Below are 27,901 nucleotides of genomic sequence, written 5' to 3'. Positions count from 1 at the left end.
TATCCTCACTATCATTATCACTGACTTGGGCAGGCTGTGGTGGGTGGCAGGTGAAGAACTCGGTAATGTTTTGATGACTGGGGCGACCTTGTGCGCACCCTGCTCGCGCCGCTCTCCACGTAAAGGGGTACACACACCGCGGAAAGTGAGCAATCCGTGTTCGGCAGGGTACCGCGTAAACGCGTAAAGCGAGGGTTGACTGTATATCATTAAACCATATATTTTTCTCATATTTACTCGTTAATAAAAGTCTTATTAGTATTTTGTGTTTCTCTCAAGTGCCAAACAAAATTTTTCCATTGAAACAACATTTCAATTTAGCGCGAATTAGGTCTAAAACTACTTTTCTTGGAATGTATCTTGCGTTAAATCGAAGTTCTACTGTATTGCTCAAATTAGTGTAGATGTATTGTAGTGTAGTATTACTGGAAAATAATGCTATGATTATTTTATAAATGTATTCATTTGTGGAATTATTATTATTTTATGCATTACTTGCTCTACCAAACACAAAATCAGCCATACTGCCTGGCGACCGAATGCGTGAGTTGCCAAGCACTTTTTATGAAAAATAAGATAAATAAAATATTTTAAATTAATTTTTTATAGCAAATAAGTATTATGATCAGTAAATACATGCATTATTGGCCATCTCGAACAAAAAGACAAGCTAAAAATAGCTCGTAAATGCGTAGGTGACCACAAGCTCAGCTGTCAAAGCAACACTGTCGCCTCGTATCCCTCCCCCCTCCCTTCCTCAGCGCTGCCAGGGAAGTTTCTAGAGGGTCAATATATAGTTTTTTTTATAATTTAAAAGGGTTAAAAACTATTTTTGGAAACGTTTTGATTTTTCTCAATTTACCCCCGCGTGAGGGGTACTGCCAGCAGCTTCCTAACCTGGGGCTTAAGGGTTAAATAAAACTTAATTTTTCATAAAAATAAAAACACAATGAGACACCTTAAACTTAGCCACTGTGAAGAACAGCTTTACTTTTTCAATGTGCACTATAGCCAATGCTTCTGTTTATACTTGTTCCTTCTTCACAGACAGTACTTAGCCTTTTTTCTCAGGTTTAAGGATATCTATAATACTGCACTTAAAAACAATCAGTAAAATAAAATTAGTCAGATCTGGACTAAAAAGTAACAGAGAGACTATGAGAAAGTCCCTATCCTCCAGGAGTAGTGGGTTCTTAGAATACACAACGTTCCCAGTCAGCCTCAACGTAGATAGTTACATGCAGCACTCATATACTGTGTGTAAGTACAGTCCGAGTCAAAAGTTCGCTCCCTCCCAAACTGAAGCAGCATCGACCCCAAATGAGATAAAACAACACACTCGCACCAGATGACAGTAAGTAATTACAGACTGATTCCCATCAGGCAGTTTCAACAATGGGGAGCAAACTTTTGCCTGCGACTGTACACGCACACACAATCCAAGAGTCTACAAATCTATTTATATGTAATGACATAACCATTCATTTCTCGCTTATGAGCATCTTTATCGATGTAGACGTCATAAAATTTATCACTTAAGTCCTAGACTGTTAATCTGATTGATAAAAATCAATGACTTTCAAATTTAAATTTGCAACATTTCAGAACAATTGCAATTACAAATTTAAGTTCATGTTTGCAAACAATAATTTTACCAGAAACTCATAAACACTTCTGGGAGTCACTAGTGTTGCCAACTTCTGCTGACACCATGGTAGTGGAGCCCGTGATGGCTGAAGACATTCCACGCACTTTTCGTCGTGCACCCTGGCCAACCTGACCACTGCCATCCAAGCTGTTGACATTAAATATCATTAATTAAACTACAAAAGGTATCCTTATTAAATACAGTAGTACAGTATTAAGCAATAGGTCTAATGCTATTGAAAGCAACATGTAAAATATAATGTGCGAAAATCCTTAAGTTATACACCAAATTATATAATACAGTACCCTGTACTGTACAGTGGGGTATGCTATAACGAATCTAATTGGTTCTAGAACCTTGCTCATTATAGCATTCGTTCGTTATAGGATTAATCCGTTCCAGGCTCCCAAATACAACCACTTAACACTGAAAAATATAATATAAAATTGTAAAAATTGTAAAAAAGTGCATAAATATGCATCTAAACCCCTGAAATAAAGAATATCATTAATATTTGTAATAAAAAAACAATAATTTAGTAAAAAAAAATATATATATATATATTTTTTTTTAATAATGTTCTTTGTAGGAGTTTCATTCGTTATAGCATTCTCAATTTTATAGGTAAAACCGTTCGTTATAGGAATATTCGTAGTAGGATCCGTTCGTTATAGCATACCCCACTGTACATCTAACTGGCAAATGCACAATAAAAAAACCCTCAATCCTGAATAACATAACACTATGACAAAATTTCTTATGGCTCTTGAAATATAATATGACTTACCTGGTATAAAACATTATAAAGAACTGTAGATTCATTAAGTACTGTATACACATCTACTGTCTTGCTAAGAATTTTTTTTTTTTTTTTTTTATTGGGCACTCCCCTACATCCTTGTGTAAGGTGAAGCGCAGAAGCATTTACAGTGCCCAACAGAGAAGCATGCTAAGTTCATGCTTGCCTTTATGTCTCATGAGTTAAGGGCGTAGAAGCCTGAAGAGTCAATGGTTTATGTCATTAAGTTATTGGAAGCTCCAACAACTTGACCCTGAATACGAATTCGCAACCTTCGATTTACACCAGGTACCTACTTTACTGCTAGGTGAACAGGGACTAATGGGGGCTAGGAAGTATGTCCAAACAACTTCCACTGGCCCGGGAATCGAACCCATGACATCTCGCTTGCGAAGGCAAGAGCGGTACCACTCTACCACCAGCACCCCCATTTTTGCTAAGAATGACAAACAAACTCTCTCTAGAACTCAAGTACAGTTATCTTACCTGTCCTCAGTCTCAAGTGGATGTCCATTGATTGATAATTCCTCCTCCTCTGGAACCTTCTGGTGTTTGTTGATGGATATATTATCCTCTAATGAGCTGTCTGGGGTGTCACCTTCAGAATACATGCCATTCACTTTCCCATTTCCTACAATAAACTGTGAATCTTCCACCGAAGGATCAACATTTAGCGATTGTTCTTGGACTTTTTCTTTGATTTTATCTTCTTCTTGTGCTTGTTTAGACTCCTCCTGATATGCTGGATTACCAATTACAACAGCCATACCCTTAAGTCCTGGAGAACCATTACAAAAATTGACAGGCTCTTCTTTTAGACGTCCAAACTTGAAACCTTTCTTTCCCTTCCTGTGTTGTTCTGATGCTTCTTCAGAATTCTGTTGCTTAGCTTGTCCATCCATCTCATTATTGCTATCCATGTTTTCTGTATTAGTGTCTTCAGGCTTAGGAGATTCATTACTTGAAGTTTCAATATTTTGTGGGTTTTTTTCTACAACTGCATCCACCTACAAGATAAAATACAGCATTTTACAATGCACATCGTAAAATTAAGAATTTGATTTAACTATAATGTCTAAATAATACAGATGGATGCTAATAACTTGGTGTTGATACCAATTATTAATGTAGACACAGCAGAGAATTTAAGATATGGAAGGAATAGTCAAAGGGTTGAGAGTGAGTGTGGCAAAAACAAAAGAATTGATTAGTGGCGTGGGTGAGGTATCTGCGGTGGAAAGTGGAAAAAGGCCATATTCTGTCGGTAAGAAAGGTGTTGGTAGCAACTCAATAATCTACAGTGAGTGTGGAAAGGGTGGGGAGTGCTAAAGTTAGCTCAGTTGCAAGAGTGAGATGTGACTGGAGTAAGTTTAGGGAGTTGCTGACTTTATTGTGCGCAAGAGGACCTTTCCTTCGAGTAAAACGAAAGATGTAAGCAACTGACATCAAGAGTGTGATATTGTAAGGCAATGGAACATAGGCAGCTAAAGAGGATGATATATGCAGATTTGAATGAACTGGAATGAGTATGGTGAGGTGAATATGCAATGTGACACTGAAAGCAGGAAGTGTTCAGAACTCAGAAGTCGGCAAGATATTGAAAGTACAGGTACTGGGGGTGTATTGGCAAAGCTTTGCTTAGAGATAGAATGAGATAGTTTGGGCATCTGGAGAGAATGGATGAGACCAATTGGGTCAAGAGATGCAGGAGTCTTAATGTGGAGGGGAGAACCAGGGGCAAGCCAACAACGAAATGGGGAGAAGTTAAGAACCTGACAAGAGGCTGTATGAGATCATGCAACAGAGAGAGCTGCCATCAAGTAACTACAGCTAACCCATGCCAGCATGGGAAACAGCTTTAAAACATCGATGATGATGATGATGAGCAAAGTTCTTGTATGAAAATACAGTATAGTACAGGTTGTACATCTCTAGTCCGGCATTCCGTGGTCCGGAACGATTTTAGTTTGTCCAATAGGCAGCTTTTTTTTTTTTTTTTTACTTATCTGAATTATTATTATTATTACAGGAGTATTAAATTTTTGCCCCTCAGGCCCCAATGTGGGTCAGTGACCTATGCCCGGGTGGGCTAATCCCCTTAAAAAAAAAAGCCGCGGGAAATTAAGGTTTGTTTACATCCGGCAGTTCGGCTGCTCTCTCTCTCTCTCTCTGCTTGTCTATACAGAGTACAACATTTAACCCTTCAATATATATGAGCAGTAAATAAGTGTTGCTTTCATATTCTTATGTAGAGTAATGACGATATGTTTTCACATGTGCGCACTTACATACGCGCAGTCTCACTTTTTTTTTTACCATTAATGGTTAGCTACTTATATTGTTCCATTTATTAACATTAAATAACATTACAGGTACTTCAAACAACCATATTAATTTTTTTACATTAATTTTACTACAGCTAAAATCAGGGTCTTATTTTCTTCAGTTTTATATGTAGAACCAATCAGTCACTGGTTTTGTAAGCTTTAACATAAACAATGCCGGCAGCCGTCTCGTCTCCTAATATTCCACGTATTATTAATAAATTGTATTGTTAATTTTGCACACACACACACATTAATTCAATAAAAACAAATTCAGAAACATTAATTAAAATATATATGAACAGTAAATAAGTGTCGCTTTCATATTCTTATGTAAAGTAATGACGATATGTTTTCACATGTGCGCATGCGCACTTACATACGCGATCTCTCTTTTTTCTTTACCATTATCATTAGCTACTTCTATTCCATTTATTAACATTAAATAACATTACTTAAAACAAACATATTAATTTTACTACAGCTACAACCAAGGTCTTATTTTCTTCAGTTTTATATGTAGAACCAGTCAGTCACTGGTTTTGTAATCAACGAAAACAATGCTGTGTCATTTCCTCGTGTGTTTTAATATTCAACGTATTATTAATGAATTGTATTGCTCATTTTGCACACAAACATTAATTCAATAAAAATGACATTCAGTAATAAACAATAATGAATCTTTTGTACATAAGAGAAATGACGCTGTTTACACGATTATGCACGTCGTCTGCACGTTGGCGGGCCGTTCAAACCCGTCGAAATTCAAGTTTCCGCCGTCAAAATTTGTATTTATTTATTTTTTGTGTGTTCCAATAAAATACATTAAGAATTAAAAACTCGCAAAATTTGAGAAGCTACTATACGACATTTAACCCTTCAAAGAGACCATGATGCAGAGAAAGTGTTCCTAGTGCTTCCAAGCATAAGCACAAGTCACTATCTATCCAGGAAAAGGGTGAATTTCCATGGTCCGGCACTGGTCTGGTCCCGAGGTTGCTGGACTAGAGAGGTACAACCTGTATATGAATCTTTATTAAGCTCTTATTCTGTATGAAACAAAGAATATCAAATGTTAGTTTATCGTATTAATGTGATAGTATTTGAAGAAAGTCTTTTATAAATGACAAGTGAGTATGAGAATGCAGTTATCCTCTTCCATAAAGCCTCTACCTAGAGAAGAGACAAACTGAAGTACAAAATCTCATACTATGATCAAGGAATGGAAGCAAGTGACCCATGAGATTGCTACCAATAAATACCCAATAAAAATGGTAAAACTATAAATTGTGACACCACAATTATTTCTTAAGAATAAAGAGATTTATTGGTGAAGAAATAGTATGTTTATACTATGGTTTAATGGTTAGTCACACAAACAGGCGGACAAAAACAAATAATGACAATCTTTCTACAAATAATGATGAAATCTCACAGGTTAATTATGATGACCCTTAAATCATAAATTCTCAAGGTTACCTTACTCCTTTAACCTACCGGTAAATTACACTAAGCTATATGAGGGATGCTATGATAGGTAAGGAAGCCAAGAACTGGTCATCAACATATATGATCTGGGAATGCTGTAAAGAGCCTACAACATGAACTGACTGTGAACAAGGTGAAAATTTTCTGTCATTCAGCTCTGGCATTTATGGAGCTAATAATTGCAGCTAGAAATAAACATGGTAAGAAGAGCAAACCTGATATGGCTGAGCCCCTGGAAGCCCAACCTCCATAGCTGTTACAAGTGCTAGTTGATCCACTGCCAATTTCTTTTTCCGATACAAAAAGCAGCCACCTCCTAGAGCACCAGAAACCAGTGCAACAGCAAATAAACCACCTGAAGCGAAAATGGATTTTATATAGTGTATGGAACATATTATCCTCCTGTTTCCCAGGATGGTAACATTACCCAAATAAAGATCATATGCTGTACAGGACTTATTTTTACATTTTAATATTTCTGATTAATACAATTGTGTGGCGAGGATATTAGCCTAGTGATCAACTATTATTGTATGAAAATTATAAGTACGACAATCTTGGTAGGAACACGCTCACCCACCATGTGAAGCTAATACAAACTTTACTCGTATTGTAATACAGGTACACGTGTTGGTGACAAAATGTGTTTGCACACAAAGTACCTTAAAGGGAGATATTTAAAGTGAATGGAGAAATACAAAGGCAAAGGCATAAGAGGTAAAGTGACAAAGTTCTACTCATGAATAAAAATACAGTATATGTATACACCAGTCATATCCCCATTAGCTGGAATAATTGGTGCAGAGCTGTTTTGGGATTGAGAGATATCCAGGTATGGGGACGAATTTTCACATCTCGCACAGACACAGAGCTCTATTTATTTCTGCAAACACCACTGTATACATACAATATATTGTAAATAAACAAAATATACTATAGTACTGGGTACACTATACTGTACTGTACTCACCAGCTGATGTAGGCATGCCAAATGGTGATATACAGTAGAATGGCCTGCCTTTGTCCTGTACCATCTCCTATAGCAGGTGTTGCTAAGTGTCACTCCTCTCCCTCCATGAAGGAGGGATTGTGATGCACTGTATACTGTACATACACTCTGTCCATTACTGTACCATATGTACAGTAATGTACTGTACACATGGTACTTTCACTTATTGAATGTACAATATAGGTAATCACTTTTTATCTCTCAACACTGGTTTAACGGGAATTCTTGGCTGATGATATGCTATACCACTTTCCACACTAACCTGGCCCATAGGCCCTGCCCCTCTTCTATTCTAATAGCCGATTGCTTAACAGAAAATTCTAACTAAATGTGTTCACAATTGGTAAGCAGACCTGTCAACATCTAAAATAATGTTAAATATATGGATTATCAAAAGGCAAATTATTTCAAGGCATTAGCACTTCAGAGAGGATGTTAGAAAATTTTTAATATTTATTATAAAAGGTCGATATAAATACGCGCAGTCTGGGGGGAGGTAAAACGCTCGGGGTAACCAATCGGCTATTTGTAGCTATAGACGAGGAGCTGGGCTTATGAGTCAGCTTAGCATGGAAATACTATAGTACAGAGTATAGTACATGTACAGTACTGCACAACACAGATCGTATGCAAAACCAGCAGTGACCAAGTGAACAAGCTTGTACTATGGCAGCAAAAGTGAACTAAGAGTGTCATGATGCAGGAGTTTGAGCAAATAGGCTGTGAAATACATCAGCCAATCATAGATCACACGCATCTCATGCAGCCACATCACAGAAGTAGTGGCCAATTGTAGCTTTTGAGCACTCTGAGACTACCCACCCATGCGCCCAGCAAGTGTCCTCATATCAGAAACATAGTGCAATCTTAGAATTATGTTCCCTTGCCCAGAATGGAGAGATTTATCCCAGAATTTCTCAGATTGCTCTTAAAAATTTTTTTTTAATAATCTGTTGGAGAGTTACGGGGATTGAAGATTCTAGCTAACGGAGATTAGTACACTATATATCAGGGGTGGGCAATTATTTTTGATGGAGGGCCACTTCATGAATGGTGGCACACTTCGCGGGCCACAGGTTAACAGCGACGAGCCAGTATTGCTGCTATGTCCACCCAACTTCCAAAATTGTCCTTTCTGTTATTAATAAGAATTTCTTTTTCTGATTGCCAAATGCAGTGGCGGGCCACAGAAATAATTTGGCGGGCCAAATGTGGCCCGCGGGCCGCACTTTGCCCACCCCTGCTATATATGGTATATACTGTATACACACACACACAATAATGTTATACAGGTACTTGCCAATTATCCAAGGTATGGGATCTTGTCCCTGTTTGCTGAACAGACAATCGTTTGTTGATGTAATGTACACAGTGTGGTTCAAGAACTCTGCTTCTTCCCACTTTTCTGTGCTTAACTCTGCTACAAATGATGCCTGCAAAAATCAATTTTTTATTATCTACACTTTTTAAGTACGGGTAGTAATAAATCTACTACAGCTAATACTCCTGTACTGTAATAATAATGCAGTATCGTACGTACCAATACAGTCTCTCCTCGACCTACGACAGGGTTCCGGTCCGACGACCAGGTTGTAAGTCGAATTGGTCGTAAGTCGAAAAGGCGAAAATTATATACATAGAAAATCTAAAATGAAATGCAGTACAGTAAAAGTAATCAATAATGATAAATGAAGAGAGTGTTACTGTGCATTTACCTTTAATGTAGTCCACTGAATGCACATGGGGCCTCAATAATTTTTTAATTAAACATGGAGACTACATTAATTGGATGAAGCAGGAGGAGGAGACAGGGCTGGGTGAGTCATCAATTTCACTTTTCTCAGACAGGCTAACGTACTTGCTTGTTGAAGGTATTGGACCATCTTTAGGGAGTGAAGAGGCATACGTGGTGGGGAGCGAGGAGACAGCAGTAGGGGACATCTTAAAATATTTGTCCAATTTAGACTGCACAGTTTGCCTTTTCTTTTCATTGTAAATCTCCCTGTAGCAAGCAAGTGCATCTTGGATCATTCTGTCAACTTTTGCAAAATGCTCAACATTTTGATCCATTTCTTCAAACATTTGCATCCCCTTATTAATAGTAGCAAATGCCTCTGCCATTTGTTTCACTGAAAACTTTTTTGGGGGATGCAGGTTCTTCTTCTACATTTTGTCTCTTCTTCCTCTGCAATTTTCTGTGCATCCAGTTCAATAAGATCCTTGTTACTTAGATCTTCTGCTACACTTTCAACCAACTGTTCAACATCTTCATTATCAATTTCTAACTCCAGCTGTTTACCCAACTCCACTATCTTGTTACTAATCTCAGAAATTGCTTCATCTTCATTAAATCCTTTGAAACTGTTCACAATCTTTTCAGGACCTTCTTCCATATTCCATTCATGCACTGACCTGTAACCTCACACCATGCTGCAGCTATGTTCTTTATACATTTCAAAATGTTGTAGTCGTTCCAAAACTCTGAGCATTTTCTCACCTTCAGTAGCAGCAACAGCCTGAGTGAAGGTCGTACGTAAATAATATGCTTTAAAAGCAGCAATAGCACCTTGATCCATGGGTTGGATGATAGAGGTAGTGTTAGGTGGAATGTAGATTACCTTAGCATCAGGGTGCAGGTCGTCCAGGTGTGGTAGGTGTACCGGAGCATTATCTAAAATTAATAAAATCTTAAATGCAACCCCTTGTTGCAGACAATACTCCTTGGCTCGTGGAATGAAACAACTCAGGAACCAATCCTCAAACAGTGCAAGAGTCATCCATGCTTTCTTATTACCGCGATAAAACACTGGCAGTGTGTGCTTGCTGACGTTCTTAAAAGCCCTTGGGTTCTCTGAATAATTTATCATGAAGGGTTTTACCTTGAAACCAGCTACATTCCCCCCCAACAGAAGTGTGATTTTGTTTTTGAATGACTTGCATCCCGGCATGGTTTTCGCCTCTTTGTGGATGTATGTCCGTTCTGGCATGCACTTCCAGAATAAGCCAGTTTCATCCACATTAAATAATTTCCCTCCACAATGACACGATCTAGCTCCTCCTTAAAAGCTTCGGCAGCACCCACATCAGCACTTGTTGCCTCTCCACTCACCTTTACAGTGTGCAAACTGTAACGGTTCTTAAACCTTTGGAACCACCCATGACTTGCTGTGAAGGTTTGGTCGCAACCATCTCCTGCCTGCTCTTTCAGGCTTTCGAAAAGGCGTCTTGCCTCAGCTTGTATGGTTAGAAGGCTTATGGGTACACGCTTTTGCAGCTGATCTTCCATCCACATCACAAGTAATTTTTCCATCTCATGAAGAGGATCTTGTCTTTTTCGTTTTATTGTTCTCTTTATAGGTGCTGATCCTTTCACTACCTCACGAATTCGTTCCTTGTCCTTCAAAATTGTTGATATCGTACAGTGAGAGAAGCCTAGGATGCGTGAAATGGTTGCTACCGTTTTTCCATTTTCATATCGCATCATTATTTTCATTTTCAACTCAAAAGTAATTGACTCTCTTTTTCTCCTGAGCACCACCAGAACTCTCACTTTTACGCTTGCCAGTCATTTTAAAGGGAATTACAAACGAAAATTTTGTCAGTACACAGCGCGATCACTGACACCAACGATGGCCAAACACCAACTGAGCGGGCTACGGCGTAATGCTGTACACCACGTGGCAGCCCAGCCCACGCTGTCGTACGGGACGGAAACGTTTCTGTACTAGAAAATACGTAATTTGAAAAATATTTTATACGACTGCAGCGGTCATATGTCCGGGTGGTCGTAAGTCGAGTAGGTTGTAAGTCGAGGAGTACCTGTACAGTATGTAGTATACTACAGGTTGACAACCCTTTATCCGAAATTCCAAAAACCGAAAAGCTCTAAAAACTGAGGAAAAAAAAATTGTGGGCAATTTTTTTATTTATTTATTTTTTTTAAACAGGGATTAGCCCACCCGGGCATAGATCACTGACCCACATCGGGGCCTGGGGGGCGAAATGTAATAGTAATAATAATTATAATAATTGTTCATAGCAAATAAAAATTTTAATAAAAAATACACCACAATAAAATAATAATGATAACAATAATAATAATAATAATAATAATAAAATATAATAATAAAATTAATAATAATAATAACAATAATACTAATAATAAAATAATAATAATAATAATAATAATAATAATACTGTAATAATAAAGAAGTACAAGAATGAAAAAAAAAGATCAAAAGTGAGAAACACGACCCAGACCTATGAATTGTTATTATTATTATAATTTTTATTATATTTTCGCCACTCAGGCCCCAATGTGGGTCACTGACTTGTGCCCGGGTACGCTAAAAAAAAAAAAAATCTGAAAACCGAAAAATTCCAAAATCCGAAATGGCTCTGGCCCCAAGGATTTCGGATAAAGGATTGTCAACCTGTACACAGAACATTCAGATCATACATCATTCACATTGCAGAACAATTCTTTTGAAATTGACTTAATGCAAAACTGTATAGTTAGAACAGCATCACAAACCTCAATAGCCACAAAGGAAGAGTTATGCATGTTGAATTCTCTCTCTGGCACTCGAGCATACAGGAAGACTGGTGCATGAGGTGCTACAGGAAGTAACAATCCAGGGATCAGTACTCGTTCATTTTGATTTGATGTAACAAATGTGTACTTCCAGTTGTGCCGTGTACTGTTCTTGTACTGGTACTGTAAACAAAAGCTAAAATATAAAATCCCAAACATTTATCATAAAAATTATACTGTACTGTATAGAGAACAGGTTTATTTAACTTCTGTCATGTACTATACTGTACCTTGAAATACCTGTACAAACCTATTGGACAATGAACGTTTTAAATAAACAACATGTACTATACTGCATTCAAATACAGTATAGTATACTACAGTATATTCACCTATATAAGTGTGCTCTGGATTACTACAGTATGCTAATTATCTTAACACAAATTAACGTGGTAAAGCCCTGAACTGGCAACCTCACAAATTCTCGTCTTCCAACTTGTGTCTGATAAGTTACAGGTTTATACTATATACAGTAACTTACTATGTCTAAATATTAATTTATCTTTTCTGGACTAATCTAAAACTAATATGGAAACCATATAACAGGGGAAAATACTATAAATGTGCTCCTCTACTTATGAACAAGTTACATTCCTGAGGCTTGTTTGTAAGTCTAACTTTACTCTTGTGGATACCAAACATATTGTAAAAAATGAAAAGATTATGGATATTTAATACAGCTATATCCTTTAATGCAGCCTTAAAACCTGGCTCCCTCTTCTCCTCTTAGGTAATGTTTGTTCTATCTGGAATTTTCTTCAAAATAATCCAGTCTCATCCATATTAAACACCTGTTCTGGCAGGTAACCCCCCTCAGTGATGATGTTTGTATCTCTAAAAGTTTGTAAGTTGAACGTTCTTAAGTAGAGGAACACCTGTAGAGTAAATACTACGTATAATATCCAAGAAAATTTAGAAAAATATTAAGTTCTCTTTTAGCTATGAACTGCATTCAAAAATAAGAACTTATGAACATGGAAAACAATAAATAAAGCCTCAAAATCCATAAAAAATATGTTTCTAAATTTTAGCATACAGTATTTTACAAAGTTTTAGTTGGTGTAAATTTCCCTATCCTTGCAGTTTAAATCACACAAAGTATTTTATTATCAAAGTAGCACTGTACAGAGAACTGTTGTGATGCCATTGGAGCAGAAAAATATGATGGAATCCCCAGTGAAAACAGTCTGTTCACAAGATGAAGCAGCAAATAAATTTGATGCCCAAAATAATACTGAGGAAGTGGAGTTACATGTACTTTGCTAACGAGGAGGGAAATCAGGTTGCCACTTCTGTGCTACGTGCAATGAAACACTAACAAAAATAGAAAAATTCCCATAATAAGGACCCACACTTGGTATCTACCATGATCGAGGATACTCTACAAAGAATTTGGACACTATCGTAATCACAGTGAAGAAATGGAACAGACTAGATTTCTCTTAATACAATATATTAGTGCACTAGCTTCTTTTAACTTCCACTTTGAATTTATAAATCAAGCCATATAACACTTCAAGGCCAGGAAAAATCCAATTATTTTCCAAGGTTTTCTGGATATGAAAACTTTGTAAAAGAAACATAAGAGTTCAGTACAAATTACTTAATTTTTTTCCTATGTGCAGTACAGTACTGTACTGTAATATCTCATATCACTAACTTCCCAAAGAAAACTACTGTACAGTGGCTATCTATACAAGTAGTGTACTGGTACTGACATTCTGACACCAAATGATGATGAAACTTCCCCTTCTGTCACTATGCCATTCAAGTTTACAAAGTCTAAAGTCCTGCATGCTACTCCTCAATGGCCAGCAAGTTACATGCTAGTACAGTAATGATAACTATTTATTAAAATAAAAGGAGAGCACTCTCTTAGTGGTGGAATTCAAGCAGCACATATTGATTAGTGTACAGCACAGTACTTATATATTAAGGGATAGAGACCATTAGATCTAACCCAATACATGCACTAAAACAACCTAGCTGACGAACCAGCAAGACATGGACTAGAGATTTCTCGAGGATCAAAATATAGGCGTTTATTGTAGGCGTTTTGGATGCACGGAATAGTTCACGCATTAGCTTTTACTCTTATCCTTTTCACCACTGATTGGCTCATTGGCCGCTTGGGCGATCGGTCACGTCTCTGTTACGCACTGTTGGCAAGTACTGGGCATGCACTGGCTCCTGAATTTATTAGAACCTGCTCCAGAGCTTGTCAAGTCTGGTCTTGAAAGAGCTCTGTGCAGTCACAACACTCTCTGGAAGATTGTTCCAAGAATTCACAGCTCTCACTCCTAAAAAGTTACCCCTCGCAGTTTTCTGGGCCTACGGCTTCTTCAACCTTGAGCTGTGACCCCTTGTGGGGCGAGCGTCTGCCAGCTCCAGGTCAGGGCACTCGACTGAGTAGTGCCCTTTGAGATGCTTACACAACTCAATTAAGCCTCCCCTTGTCCGTTTGCAATATAAGCTAGGCAATTTCAGGTGCTCGAATCTCTCAGGGTAGCTGTGGTGCCGTAGTGCAGGCACCAGTCTGGTGGCCCTCCTTTGGACATTTTCAACAACTGACAGTCCCTAGCATATCTCAGGGACCAGACGGGGTGACAGTACTCCAAATGGGGAAGCACTTCACTCTTGAAGATTGTTACAAGGGACAAACCGTCTAGATATCTGAACGACCTTCTTATTAGATCTAATAATTTCGTTGACTGATTTACCTTCTTCTCGCAATGGTGCGAGAACTTCAGCTCATTGTCAACGTACACACCTTGGTCCTTTTCACATTCAGTCTCAATTAATGCAGTTTCTTCATCCCATTGGGACATATGATATGCCTTCTTACTGTTGGTACATCCCAGGTGCATCCTCTTACACTCCGTGACATTGAATCTTAGCAGACATTCCTTCGACTATTCTTAAAGCTCACAAAAGATCTCTGCAGCTCTTCAGTCTGCTTGGTTCTTAATTTCCCGAAATAACTTGGCATCATCCGCAAACATTTGTATGGAGGAATGTACAGCATCGGGCATGTCATTTATGAAGCGAACAAACAACAGCTTGCCCAAAACACTGCCCTGTGGTACCCCGCTTGTGACCGGTACACATGATGATTTCATGCCATTAATCACAACACACTGCTTGCGGGCATGAAGAAACTCTCTGATCCAGGCTAGGACATTTCCCCGAATCCCGTACTCTTCCAGTTTAATTTTCAGCCTTTCACGACGTACACTGTCGAGAAGCCTTAGCAAAATCTAGATAAATAAGTTGATATTATCACCCTGTTCCAGAATTTGCGTCCAAATATCCAGTACCCTGAGTAATTGTGCTAAGCAGGAGTGCCCCGGCATAAAATCGTGTTAGCAATCTTTTACAAGGTTGTTTCGTAGTAGAGGTTTCATTGCGGCATCTCTTATAATGCTCTCAAGTAACTTACATACTATGATGGTTAGGCTCACCAGTCTATTGTTATTCGTGGAGTGACGATCGCCCATCTTGAAGATAGGACTCGCATAAGCCATTTTCCAATCACTGGGGACCTTTTGCTGATCCAGGCATTTACACAACAGGATCTTCAGGGGCTCAGCAAGCTCGGTGCACAACTCTCTTAGCACTCTGAGATGCACCATGTCAGGGCCGGGACTCTTATGAACCTTTAACTTAGACAGTTTATTTCTTATAACCTCTTCTGTGAAAACAATGTGGGTCAGTGCCATGTCGAACCATACGTCCTCAAATGTAGGAAAATTAATCGCATCCTCTCTTGTGAACACCGAAGAAAAGAAGCTGTTCAATGCCTCAGCTTTGTCCTGGTCAGAATCTGCATAACTAACATCTTCAAGCCTCAGGTCCGATACTCCTACTCGTATTTTTAATTTTGACTTTGCATAGCGGTAAAACGTCTTTGGGTTTGACTTGACCTCGCTTGCAACCAGCCTCTGGAACTCCTTTTCAGCCTTTCTATACTCTGACTTTGCTTGGTTCTTGGCTCTTACATACACCCTCCTGTCCTGCTCATCGTTTGACCTAACCATCGCATGGTTATGTGTAGGGGTCTCCTTGTATTCCAAGAGGCACTGGGTGTGGACTTGGGTATATATTTCTCGATCAAATGGTTCACTTTACTAGTTATGATATTCAGCATAGTGTCTGTGTTCTTATACCTTAATGAGTCAGGCCAGTGGAAACCCCTCATCTCCTCCCTCATCCTGTCTTAATTTCCCTTGAAATATTTGCATCTTGGCCTGGTTTTGTCGTGACTTAATTAACAGTTAAATTTGAAGGACAACATTACATGGTGACTGGTGCCAAGTGGGGCTAGATGTTCCAGTTTGGCCACCATACCCTCCTTGTTTATTATGAAGAGGTCCAGTGGCTTGGGTGTTTGCTTCCCTCTGTAATGTGTCGGGTCTTTAACATGTTGGAACAGAAAATTATCTCTCAGAGTTTCTACAAAAAGAGTAGAAGGGTTATTTAAGTTATTTGGCGTGAACTCGTTTCTCCAGTCGATGTTGCCATAGTTAAAGTCCCCCATGATAAGGATGGGGCTAGGGTTGGGCCTCGCTGCATTGTCTATAAAAGCTCTCAAGTTCCTTTGGTTTGGTAAGCTACAGTTTGGGGATCTGTAGATACACTCGACAATAAGGAAGTCTCTTCCCTTTAATTTAATTTCACACCACTTGGACTCTTCAAAAACATCCTCTCCCTGTACCCTCACCTGGTTGGCTCTAAGGTCTTGCCTAGCATAGATAATCACACCCCTCTTGCAAGTTTCTTGAGAAAGGTTAAAAAATAAGTCATATCCTTCAATACTGAACTCCCACTCCTTTGGGTCAATTCTCCTGTTCTTGTACAACAGTTCTACAAGTCCTACTATGTCGGGTTGGTGTACTTTCAGTGGTGTTTCAAACTCCTCTCTCTTATCCAGGAACGTGTCAGTATTAGTGTACGACATTGTACCGCATCTTGGATATACCTGTTGTACAACAGTCTTCAGAAAAAATAAAATTGGGAGAACTGTTATTTGGACACAATACAGAAAGAAACCGTGAAAAAAATTATGGAAAAAAAGACAAAACGGGAAAAATCAATCAGTCAACAAATAAGAATGACAAAAAATTGGGCCCTTTGTAAAGGTAATTTCTCTCGGACTCTGAAACCACACTACTGTCTCTCACGGCTAGGTGTTCGCATATTTATAAACGAAATACGACGAATTCCAGGTTCATTTAAGTCTTAATTTTTGAACTTACAAAACTGTATTCAACTTGTTCACCCTTTTTTAAAGTATCTTAAGAATAATGATATTAAGGTTTCAATTATATTCGAGTAATTATCAATATTGTTACACCAAAGTCACTGACGACTAATGAAATCGGACAGCGCCCACTTAAAAACGGGCGGAGCCAAAACAGGTTTCAACTAGGTGCAATCCTTTTCAATTCATTTACGCCATACGCTTTGCTTTCGGTCCTATCCAATACACTACCGTACATAGAATTATTTTTATTATTATATCACAATTTTTCACTGCCTTACATGCCCCTAACTCTCCAATATTAATCAAAACATTCTCCATAAACGGCCATGGTCTGAGTATTTACCCACTGTTTTAAGGGGAGAAACTCGCTGATTGGTTGTAAGCTATTCGGGCACTGCACACTCTAACGCCTGATCAAGGTGTTTGCTTTTCCCTCTCAAGGTGTCATGCGCAGTACTCAGCAGAAGTGTCTGCCCAGACGGAATAGCTAACGCATTAGCTATTCCATGCATCTAAAACACCTTATATTACATGGCCTTGTAACACAAATGGCTACACATACACACACACGGGGTCACTCACCGCTATAAGGAAGGTTATGTCAAGAGGCAAGTGGCAGTGGTTGATGATGGCAGTTGCCTCTATGTGTTCGTCCAAGATGTTTAGGATGCATGACGACACATAATTGTCGAGGTGACACACACACATGCCTGGGAAAAATAAGTTGAATTATATGACCTGCAGTTCTCTAGGTGATAAACATTCACATGTGAGGAAGGCAAAATCATTGTAAATGACCTTACTTACCTAATGATAAAAACTCAGTTAAGGAAAGCATCACATATGAGTTTTCTGTAGGTAATACAGTACCTGTACTATACCAGTACTGAAATGATGTTGGGGGAAAGTCATTACACAAATTACAGTAATTCTATAACAATTGAATGCAAGAAATAATTCAACAAAAAACTTTAAATCAGAATTACTTTGTTCCAGGAAAATATTGACTGGAGTGTCTCCTGGTTCCAGGAAAATTAAGATGGGGTATTAACTGGTTCCAGGAATATCATGATTGGAGTATTAACTAGTTTCAGGGAATTTAAGAGAAGTACAGTATGTTAACTTGTCAATCCTCATTAATAATTTTGGAAAAAACAGGTTCGGAATAACTGTGACCACATTAACTTTTGTTAAACAACAGCAGGAACATCAGATACATTTTTAACATGGGGCCCGGAGGGAGAAGGGAGAACGAAAGGAGCATAACAATTCATAGGGGTTATTTGACTTCGTGGTGTAAGGATCAGTTCACTGTATTGGCTAGATGTCAGATTTAGAGGGTGTTAAGGTAGTTTCATTTGTGGTGTAGAGGGTGTGACTTACGGGTGTAAGGACTGTCTGACTTTGGTGGAGGGGTTGATTGAACATAGGGGTAGGGTCAGGTGATAACTGTAATCGTAAGAGCAATAAAGTAACCTTAGTTCGTAACCATTCTACACTCGGCTACCGGCCCAGCAATATCTCTCACAGCTCCTCACCACCCAGCTTCCTCAGAAACCTCCTCGCCTACAGGACCTCTGAGCAAGCTTCTCCTCACCTAGTCACTCCTAAGCACTGCACTGTACAACAATATATATACAGAAAGCGCATTGTGAGTTTCCTTCCTCCATCCCATCCTGAGTGTGAGCACAAACACAAATTAAACCCCACAACCGTTCCTTCTCTTACTTGAAAACCAACCGCCCACTAAAACTGGAGTTATCACGTCAAGCACAAACGCAATATACTATTCATACGAAGCATCAAATACAAAAAAAAAAAAAAAATACCGGCATACAACGTTAAGATCGTAAGGTGCCTCTCACTATTCCATCCCAGGTTCGATCTCTGGATCGGATAAAAGAAGGGTGGTATTCAGTGTAACCATATCAACCACCACAGTTTTTCGTCTTGTACTTCGGGTTCCTTCTACATTAACAATGAAGGTCGTTACAGAGAATAAACCGACCGACTAGCAAGCTGACATGTTAAGTCATTGTACAACACTGTCATCAAAACAATAAAATACAGCATCAAAAAGTTTCGTGAATATTAAATGATAGCATAATGTAGAACTGAGGTTAAAATGTTCTTGTGAGTAGGCACATTGGTTTATGATTCAGAATGGAGCAAGGACTGAAAATGGCCAAAGAGAAAAGACCAAAGTGGAGTCCTACAGATTACACTGTTTCCATACTTATATAACCTGTCTCACTTTAAAAAGCTGGTTTTCCGGCATCTTCGTGTTGTAGATTAACACAGTATAACCATTTTCTTCTCTATTTTTAATTTCTTTTTGTTCTTATTTTTCCGCCCCTAGGCCCCGCTGTGGGTCGTTCGACCTGTGCCCGGGTGGGCTACTTCCCGAAAAAAAAAAACCACTTGCCGTAAGGACGAATACGAATAAATTTCCCAGCAGGTGAAGGTGGCTTGTGGAAGCGGAGTGTACCGCATCGCCCGAGTACAGTATGCAGATGCCTTAATGATTCCTATCGATACTGAAGTATCGGACGGGCTATTGGCATGGTTACATAATACAGTACTAATAGATGCAAACACTTTGGAGATACAGTGGAGATGCAAAGAGGTATGTCCACGTACTGGATGTAAACAAAGTATTGAGGTCTGAGGTACGTGCTTTTGAGATGTAAGAGGGGGATAAATGCAGGTGGTGGCAGAGACAGAGTTAGAAGTAAGAGGTGGAGGTGTGGGTGCTGTCTGTTGGATGGACCGACACAGGTAACGGACAGGCTACGCGCTGAGCTGAGGAACGTAAAGTAATACACATACCGTACACTGTGCAGGATGTGTGAGTGGCCGGGCTGGGCTACCCACTCTATCCTCTTTCATTCTTTCTCCATTACCCAAACTTCCTCTCTTCCTCTTGTTACGCCTCTCTTTTTTTTTTTGCCATTTCCTCTCTTTCCATTATTATTTTACTGTCAAATTATCTATATTTATCTCATTATAAATTTTTCTTCCCATCCTATTATTTTTCATCTCTCCTTCGCCCGTTTATCACCAAAACCCTTTATATATTGCCTTGTCTATAATTACTTGTCTATAATATCTGTATCTATGCCTAAGGTAGACAGCAGGTAACAAGAAATAAAATTCCTGTAATTTTTCAGGTTTTCCAGGCACCAAAAGAAATTCCAGACATTTTCCAGGTGGCTATACACACCACCTTATAGCCATTTCTCACACAAGATTTTTTATTTTCTTAATTACTTTCTGTTATCGCCACGCACAAATTGTGCGCACCGGCCACATGTTAAGTGAAGAAACTGTTTAGAACTCAGAACAGCTTACTCAGCGAGATGGAGCTGGTAGCAGCTGTGTGACTGCCTGAGGGACAGTCTATCGCCTTCGACTGTAAAGGCAACATCTTGATTCTCGTCCACAACATTTTCCCGCAGGACATTATAATTGTTCTCGTTGGTCTAACCCTAGACCTCAAAACTTGAGTGCGATTGTGAACTGTTGAATCCTCCGAGAACTTTAAATAATTTTAATAAGTGTAATTATGTACTGTATATTGATCGTATTATTCAAACTGTGTCTTGGTATACCAGCAGTTGTTATATGTGAATTGTGTTCAACAGGTTTTGACCGAATTATACTCATCGCATCAACGACAAGGGTCTTGTAGTGGACGTCTCCCCTACAAACTGTGTATCGCATTCCAATGTGCCGCCTTCCCTAGCAACCAACCAGATGTTACCGTATCTTAGCAACGGAACCAGTCACCGGCGACTTTCTGGGTTTTCCCAACATGACTCATAGCGGCTGCTGCTGGGTATATAAGCTCTGTCTCTCCATTGAGATTCATTCTGACCATTCTTCTTGAACAAGCAACACCTCCTCCTCTGCCGCTGCCTGGCGGCCCTCGCTTCTCCTCGCCTGCCTGGCGGTCCTCGCTCCCGCCAAAAAGCATGTCCTTCTCTGAGCTTCCTCACCAACCAACTCTCATTCTGCCCATTTTCCTGAACAAGCAACACCTCCTCCAGCAAGCTCCACGCTGTTAACATTTCATTCAACCAGGAGGCCAGCAACAGGCAACATCTTCTCTAACGAAGCTCCTGCACATCTACCTCCTTCAACAAGCTACTCACCGAACGTCTCTACTGACCAGCTCCTCACCACACGGCACCTCCAGCACCAGACTGTCTATCATATAACTTATATTATATAAGAAAACTACATTAGAGTTTCCTTCCATCCTGAGTGCTAGACAACATTAATATCTCGGTACCCCTACAATGGTGACTCCCGGAGATTAGCACTCACACAGGATGGAGGAGACACTGATCACGCTCCCAGTCTTCAAGCAGACACCAGCTCCTCTTCCTGCCTCACGCACCACATTCTGACGACCCCAGCACACCCGTCATGCCTCAGACGCCGACCCCAGCCCAGCAATAACCCCTGACGCGGCCTCTGTTCCTGAATCCGGACCCCCACACACCCTCTTTTCTCCCTCAGGTACTCCCTGCTAATGTCCTGCACCCTGCTACTGTCGTGGACCCAGCTGCTGTCACGAGCCCTAATCCGCTTCTGCTGACCCAGCCCCTGCTCCTGATCCAGGCCCACACACACCCCAGCAGGCGCATCCGACGACCCTGTACCTGTCGTGAGGGAAGCACAACATTCATCGCCTCCACACACCCTTTTTCTCCCTTCTCCCACAGATAGTGTGTATCTAGACAGTTGTATTTCAGCGATCGGCTCATCACGCCATCGCCGTTGTCTCACACGAGGCATGCACCGCCCGGTCTGCCTCACATGTGCTAAGCAACTCTACAATCAACAAGTCTCCTACACCGCCTGGAGGGGAGGGGGAGTATTGTAGTGGATGTCTCCCCTACAACTGCTTACAACTGCGTAGCCACGCCACCACCTGTTACCGTCTTCCCTAGCAACCAAGCGTATCCGCATTCCAATGCCCGCCGTATCTTAGCAACGGAACTAGTCACCGGCTACTTCTCGGGTTTTCCCAACATGACTCAGAGGACTGGCGGCCGCTGCTGGGTGTATATAAGCTCTGTCTCTCCAGTGAGATTCATTCTGACCATTCTTCTTGAACTAGCAACACCTCCTCCTCCGCCGCTGCCTGGCTGCCTTAGCTCCTCCTCGCCTGCCTGGCAGCGGTCCTCGCTCCCGCCGGCGAGCATGGCGACCCACCAGCTGTCCTTCCCTGAGCTTCCTCACCAACCAACTCTCATTCTGCCCATTTTCCTGAACAAGCAACATCTCCTCCAGCAAGCTCCACGCTGTTAACATTTCATTCAACCAGGAGGCCAGCAACAGGCAACATCTTCTCTAACGAAGCTCCTGCACATCTACCTCCTTCAACACGCTACTCACCGAACGTCTCTACTGACCAGCTCCTCACCACACAACACCTCCAGCACCAGACTGTCTATCATATAACTTATATTATACAAGAAAACCACATTAGAGTTTCCTTCCATCCTGAGTGCTAGACAACAATAATATCTCGATACCCCTACAGTCTTATTGTCCTGCATAAACCAAAATCGCTCCTATGAGCAATTACACTTTCCTAGGTTTCATTAATACACTGTATTCCCTTCATTCATATTCACCTCCCACAATCTTCTCTTTTGTTATTCCTCCCTTTCCATTTTCCTTTGTCAATGTTCTCCTTCCTAGTACAGTACGGAACTATCCTTTTTGTTTCAAAATTTACTGCCATGACTTACGCATTAATCCATGTCGTGTATGTAGCTGCCTTCCGCTTACTTTGAGCCTCCAAAGTACACTTTATCTACTCCTACGTGTCTTGATTATTGTACCAAGCTGCCCGGGTTCCTACAAGTGTTGTAGCCTGCCATCAGTGAAATGAAACTATCACTATCACGTATGCGTATTTTTTTTAACTCGGTGTTTATATTGATTGTTTTGCGAGTCTACCTACCTACACAAAAATACAACTTGTGGAATAAAACTAACATTCTATCACAAGTATCTACTGCACCTATGCTGTTTGCTGTACCTTACTAGAATACCACCACCTAATGCATAATTTGACAATGTCGCTTCACTTTTAGGAGTCAACACCCGGATTCGGCGTGGATTTTACAACAAAGGGCTCCCAACCACTTGATTCATGCACAACTGTTTCTGTACAATAGTTTCGAGCCAATGACACAAGCTATTTTTTATTAGGTTTTAATGACATAAGAAGATTGCATACGAGGCTAAGAGTAGGCCTATATTAACTACCATATGAAAAAAATAAAAGCTTTCGTTTCTATAATCCAGAAAGTTTCCCTAAATTTAAGGCTGAGTAAACTAGCTTAGCAATTTGTTTTTCACACGCAATTATCATTTTATACCTAACTAATTCCTACCAATACACTGATACCGTATTTATAAATCTGCAACAATATAAAAGAATCTAGATGACATAACGTCAACCACTAAACCAAGGGATATATCCTCTATATTTCTTGCACCAAACACTACAACCCGCCACAGGTGCCCGTTGTTCTGCTGGGCGGAGCCGTATAAACCAGTCAACCAAACAGACAGTAAACCCCCGCTGGCAACGAGTCGGGCCACGTTAACAACTCAGGAGCCAACAAGTCTGTTTGGTTCATGTATATGGTAGCTTCTCTGGATAATTCAACACATTTTTTATGTAGAGTTTCTATAAGATGGTTCTGACAGAGTGGAGTTATCTAGAAGATGTATTATTAATTAGCGAGAAACTAACAGCATAGCGAGAGGAGTGGGATAGATTGTCTAGCACCACTACTAGGGTCTTTATAAGGAATAATAATATTCAGTAATATTGTCATACAGGTTTAAAATTGGATAGGTACGTTTATAAACCATGCAGGTATACAGTTCAGCATGGATATATTAGACATTGTAGATAAAGGGTGCACGTAGGCAGTGGAAGTATACTGTACAGTTCCCTCAATGCCTAGAACCCTAGACAGTGCTGGGTAAAAAAACAATGGAAAACAGTTAGCCAATTTGATCAAGGATAGCCGACAAAATTGTCAGGTAAACGACTTGTTTGAAGAACACCTGGATCCCGAGACAGCATGTGTGACACGTAAAGCGACAAAAGGCCAGTGGTAACGCGCGTATCTCTCAATACGTTAAGGGTTCGATTCCTGCATGGCTCGGACACACTTAAGAGTGTTATCCAGTGCAACCCTCACTACCCAACATCACAGGTCTGATGTTTCCCATACTCCGGTTTTCTCCTGTACTAACTCCGGATAAAAAACAAAAGAGGCAATATGCAAGAAGAATGAAAGATGGACCCACAAGCAGCGTGTGTGAAAATAAGTTGAGCAGCAACTACCGGAAGTGCACTTGTGGACGGACCAGGTGACCCATCGCTACTCCTTATAAGCCTTCCTCAATATCTGTTTTTTTTTCATTCATATACTGTATGAGAAACAGGGAGTAAAGACTATTTATAGTATCGTGATCCTTTCTTGGTAATTTTGTCTTTTCTAACCAAATGTTCAACTTGCAGAAACAATTATTTTTCTCGTAATTTTAAAGCTAAAGTATTGAAAAATAAATGAATATTTCCCCAGAATTTTCATCAATATGAGTATTAATAGATGCGGATAAACACCCCAATTATATATATATATCCACAATGAAAACGTGGATAAGATAAATCTGAAAATGTCTTGACGAAAGACGAAAGCTGAGGTGCTCCGTTGTTTCCCTTTTCCCGTGTGATTTTATCGATATATATATATATATATATATATATATATATATATATATATATATATATATATATATATATATATATATATATATATATATATATATATATCCCTTCAGGGAGTAGTGTGGCACTTAGGCATTTTATTTTGGCAAACGCCGACGATTTTGTTCAACTACGATAAACCACTCCCACTCTGGTTAAGACTATGGGCGGAAAATTTACTCTGTACAGTATATGAAAGGGAGGCCAGCCTCAGTGAATCTGCTAGATGTTTATTATAACTATTATAGCAGCATGGCTAAAACTGGGACATAACACGCTCGAGGACTTAAGTGTTTGTCTTACCAACCAATCCTTTCTTTCTTATTTCAAGTAAACCATGACTCCTAATGGCTTCAGGGATGGAAATTGGGGATTTTACTCCAACTTACTTTATTAATTCAAATGATGTTTAGCAACATACCAAATATATATATATTTTAACTGGGGACGTGGGACTTACTACTGTACCGCATATCTTTAGGGGAATTCCAAATTGCTTTCTCTTTTTAAGACTGAATTGGGACTTCCTTTACTGTGTACCACTTTAACCTGAGTAACGCCAGCCAATATTGCATTGTATACTTACTTATTTTTTCCATCGCGTTGTTTTAAGGAAATTCATTACTTTAATGTGCTAACAATTATTGGGCAAAATATAAATATTTTAAAAATAACGATTTCTTTTAGACCATGATGACTGCTATACCATGCACCTCTTTTCAAACAAACAAACAAACCAAATAATTTTATGAAACTATTGGGTTATTTTACGTTACTTTATGTTAATTTGTCTGTCAATTTAGAAGACTCGGTTGAACAAAATGTATGCAATTTACACCAAATCTGTAAATTATCATTACTGTTCATGTATACTGTATATTGCTCAGTGAGTAGTTCCTCTCGAACTCATTGTTCAGGAATGGATTTTGATATTTTCCACTTAATTATCACTTAAAAGGAGTCAAAGGACTACACAGTCGAGTGTCCAGATCTGGAGACTGGAAATAGCAGAACCAGCCCAGTTAAAGAAGCCACAAGTACAGAAAATTGCCAGGTAACTTTTTTGGAGTAAAGATGTGAACTCTTGGAATAACCTCCGAGAGTGTGTTGTGACAGGACCGAGCTCACTGAAGACCAGACCTGACCAACACTGGCGCATTTTCATGTGCATGTCCAGTTGTCAACAGTAACAAAAATGACCGGCTAGAGCCGATCAGTGGCAAAGAGGATAAAGTAAAAACATACTGTACATATTCACTGCTTCCCGTGTGATTGTGCAACTCGAAAAGACATGTTTTTAATATTATTCAATCACTACACTACTTACTTACCATAGTTAGCCCCAAACAGGATGACAGCTATGGCCAGCCAGCACGCAGTGAAGGGTCGCGCCCAGTCCATGGTGTCCAGAAAGTGCACAATTATCGTATTTCTCTGCCCTATTCACATCACTCGAATTTGATAACTATTGTAAATGTTTATTACCAGTTAACGTCATGTACCCTCTGGCTTCTAAAGTATTTAATTTATTCCGGAGAAGGGCACACTCGGTTAGAAAACGTGAGGCATGTTGTGTTCATCCCTACGTAAAGTTAACTTTAGTCGATAGCACAATTCACGAGCACCAAAATCACTTAAGTACAACGTACAGTAACTATATTAAATCATAACAGACACAAGGTGGCTTCAGTTCACTTAATATACTACGATGCACTTAAGACTGGGGGTTCAAATGAACCTTAACAGGGATCAGCTGTCATTAGAAGACTTCCCATACACTCACTCCTTGTCTTGGTATGGTTTAACAAATATATTGTTTTGGGCAACGTAAACACTTTTTGGTGACGTCAAACTGTAACTTGCTCATGGAGAAGACACCTTTACTCTGTTGTGATGGTCATGCAAAGGAGTGACAGAGCGGAAGAGGTATGCTCGATACACTCCTCACAAAGAACAACGACCTGAAGACCTCACCACACAACACACCGACTGAACTGCCGCGGGCTCTTTTGGTAAACATAATGCGGGTTGCCAAGTATACACATTTCACAAATACCTTATTATTTTCCACATTTCATTTATAATAAAACAATCATATTAATATATATAAAAATAAATAAAGATATTTTAAAATTTAAAACTACAAATAAAATCGAAGATAAAATGTATTTTAAGATAGCTGTAAATTTCACTTATTGTACATCTTCATGTAAGTGTAGGCGGGTTCGTCGTCATGGTAACTACTGAGCTGCCATGTTACTTAATTTTTTATTCGTCAGTAGTTTTTTCTTTCTAATTAATAAAATAAATGTAAGAAGTAAGAAGTCTCCTAAAAGTCTACTCTAGTACATAAAGAATGCAGCAAAGTTTGTTATTCTTTTGCGCTTGCCTGTGCTCATTTTTAGTATTCTGGGTAAACATGCAAATGTATTTTAGCTAATTTCATGTCCAGGAAACGACTCGTACAAGTTACATACTAATTAAAAGTGACAATTACAATGTCAAAGGTCAAGAGTTCAAAACAAAGTAAGTGATGAATCACCTGTCACGTCGTTACATAAATTTGGGGAACAAATGACCTTATTTTCTATAGAGTTCTTGGCTCTTAACTTTTACTTTTACTTTTAAGCCTCTTTGCCACTGATCGGCTTGTTAGCCGCTTGGGCGATCGGTCACGTCTCTTTTCATTTATATTCTTCACCAAAAGATCGGCTCGCTAGCCGCCCGGGCGATCGGTCACGTCTCTGTTACGCACTGTTGGCAAATACTGGGCATGCACCGGCTCCTGAATGTACCTGAACCCGCTCCAGTGTTGGTTAAGTCTTGTCTTGAAAAAGCTCACACTCGGTGCCGTCACAACACTCTCTGGTAGATTGTTCCAAGAGTTTACAACCCTCACTCCGAAAAAGTTTACCCTCACGGTTTTCTGGACTTGAGGCTTCTTCAATCTTGAGCTGTGACCCCTT

General features: G+C 39.5%; 1 protein-coding gene across 5 annotated transcripts; it reads right to left on the bottom strand.

Moving 5' to 3' along the window:
- Window positions 1–108: 108 nt before the first annotated feature.
- On the bottom strand, window positions 109–26,919 carry LOC121875683. Of its 5 annotated transcripts, none has more exons than XM_042380305.1 (8): window positions 23,617–23,689; window positions 22,891–23,015; window positions 17,708–17,835; window positions 11,803–11,985; window positions 8,569–8,701; window positions 6,475–6,614; window positions 2,934–3,454; window positions 109–1,795 (listed from the first exon to the last, which is right to left on the bottom strand). In XM_042380305.1, the coding sequence occupies exons 2-8, from the start codon at window positions 22,892–22,894 to the stop codon at window positions 1,663–1,665; spliced, it is 1,242 nt and encodes a 413-aa protein (XP_042236239.1). In that variant the 5' UTR covers window positions 22,895–23,015; window positions 23,617–23,689; the 3' UTR covers window positions 109–1,662. The 5 variants fall into 5 exon arrangements, with proteins under 5 accessions (XP_042236239.1, XP_042236240.1, XP_042236237.1 ...); XM_042380306.1 differs by having other exon boundaries at window positions 23,647–23,666; XM_042380303.1 differs by lacking the exons at window positions 22,891–23,015; window positions 23,617–23,689 and adding an exon at window positions 26,267–26,919.
- Window positions 26,920–27,901: the final 982 nt, after the last annotated feature.

Source organism: Homarus americanus, unplaced genomic scaffold, assembly GCF_018991925.1.
Source record: "Homarus americanus isolate GMGI-L3 unplaced genomic scaffold, GMGI_Hamer_2.0 scaffold22250, whole genome shotgun sequence".
Taxonomy (NCBI): Eukaryota; Metazoa; Arthropoda; class Malacostraca; order Decapoda; family Nephropidae; genus Homarus; species Homarus americanus.
This window is presented reverse-complemented; position numbering and strand designations above follow the sequence as displayed.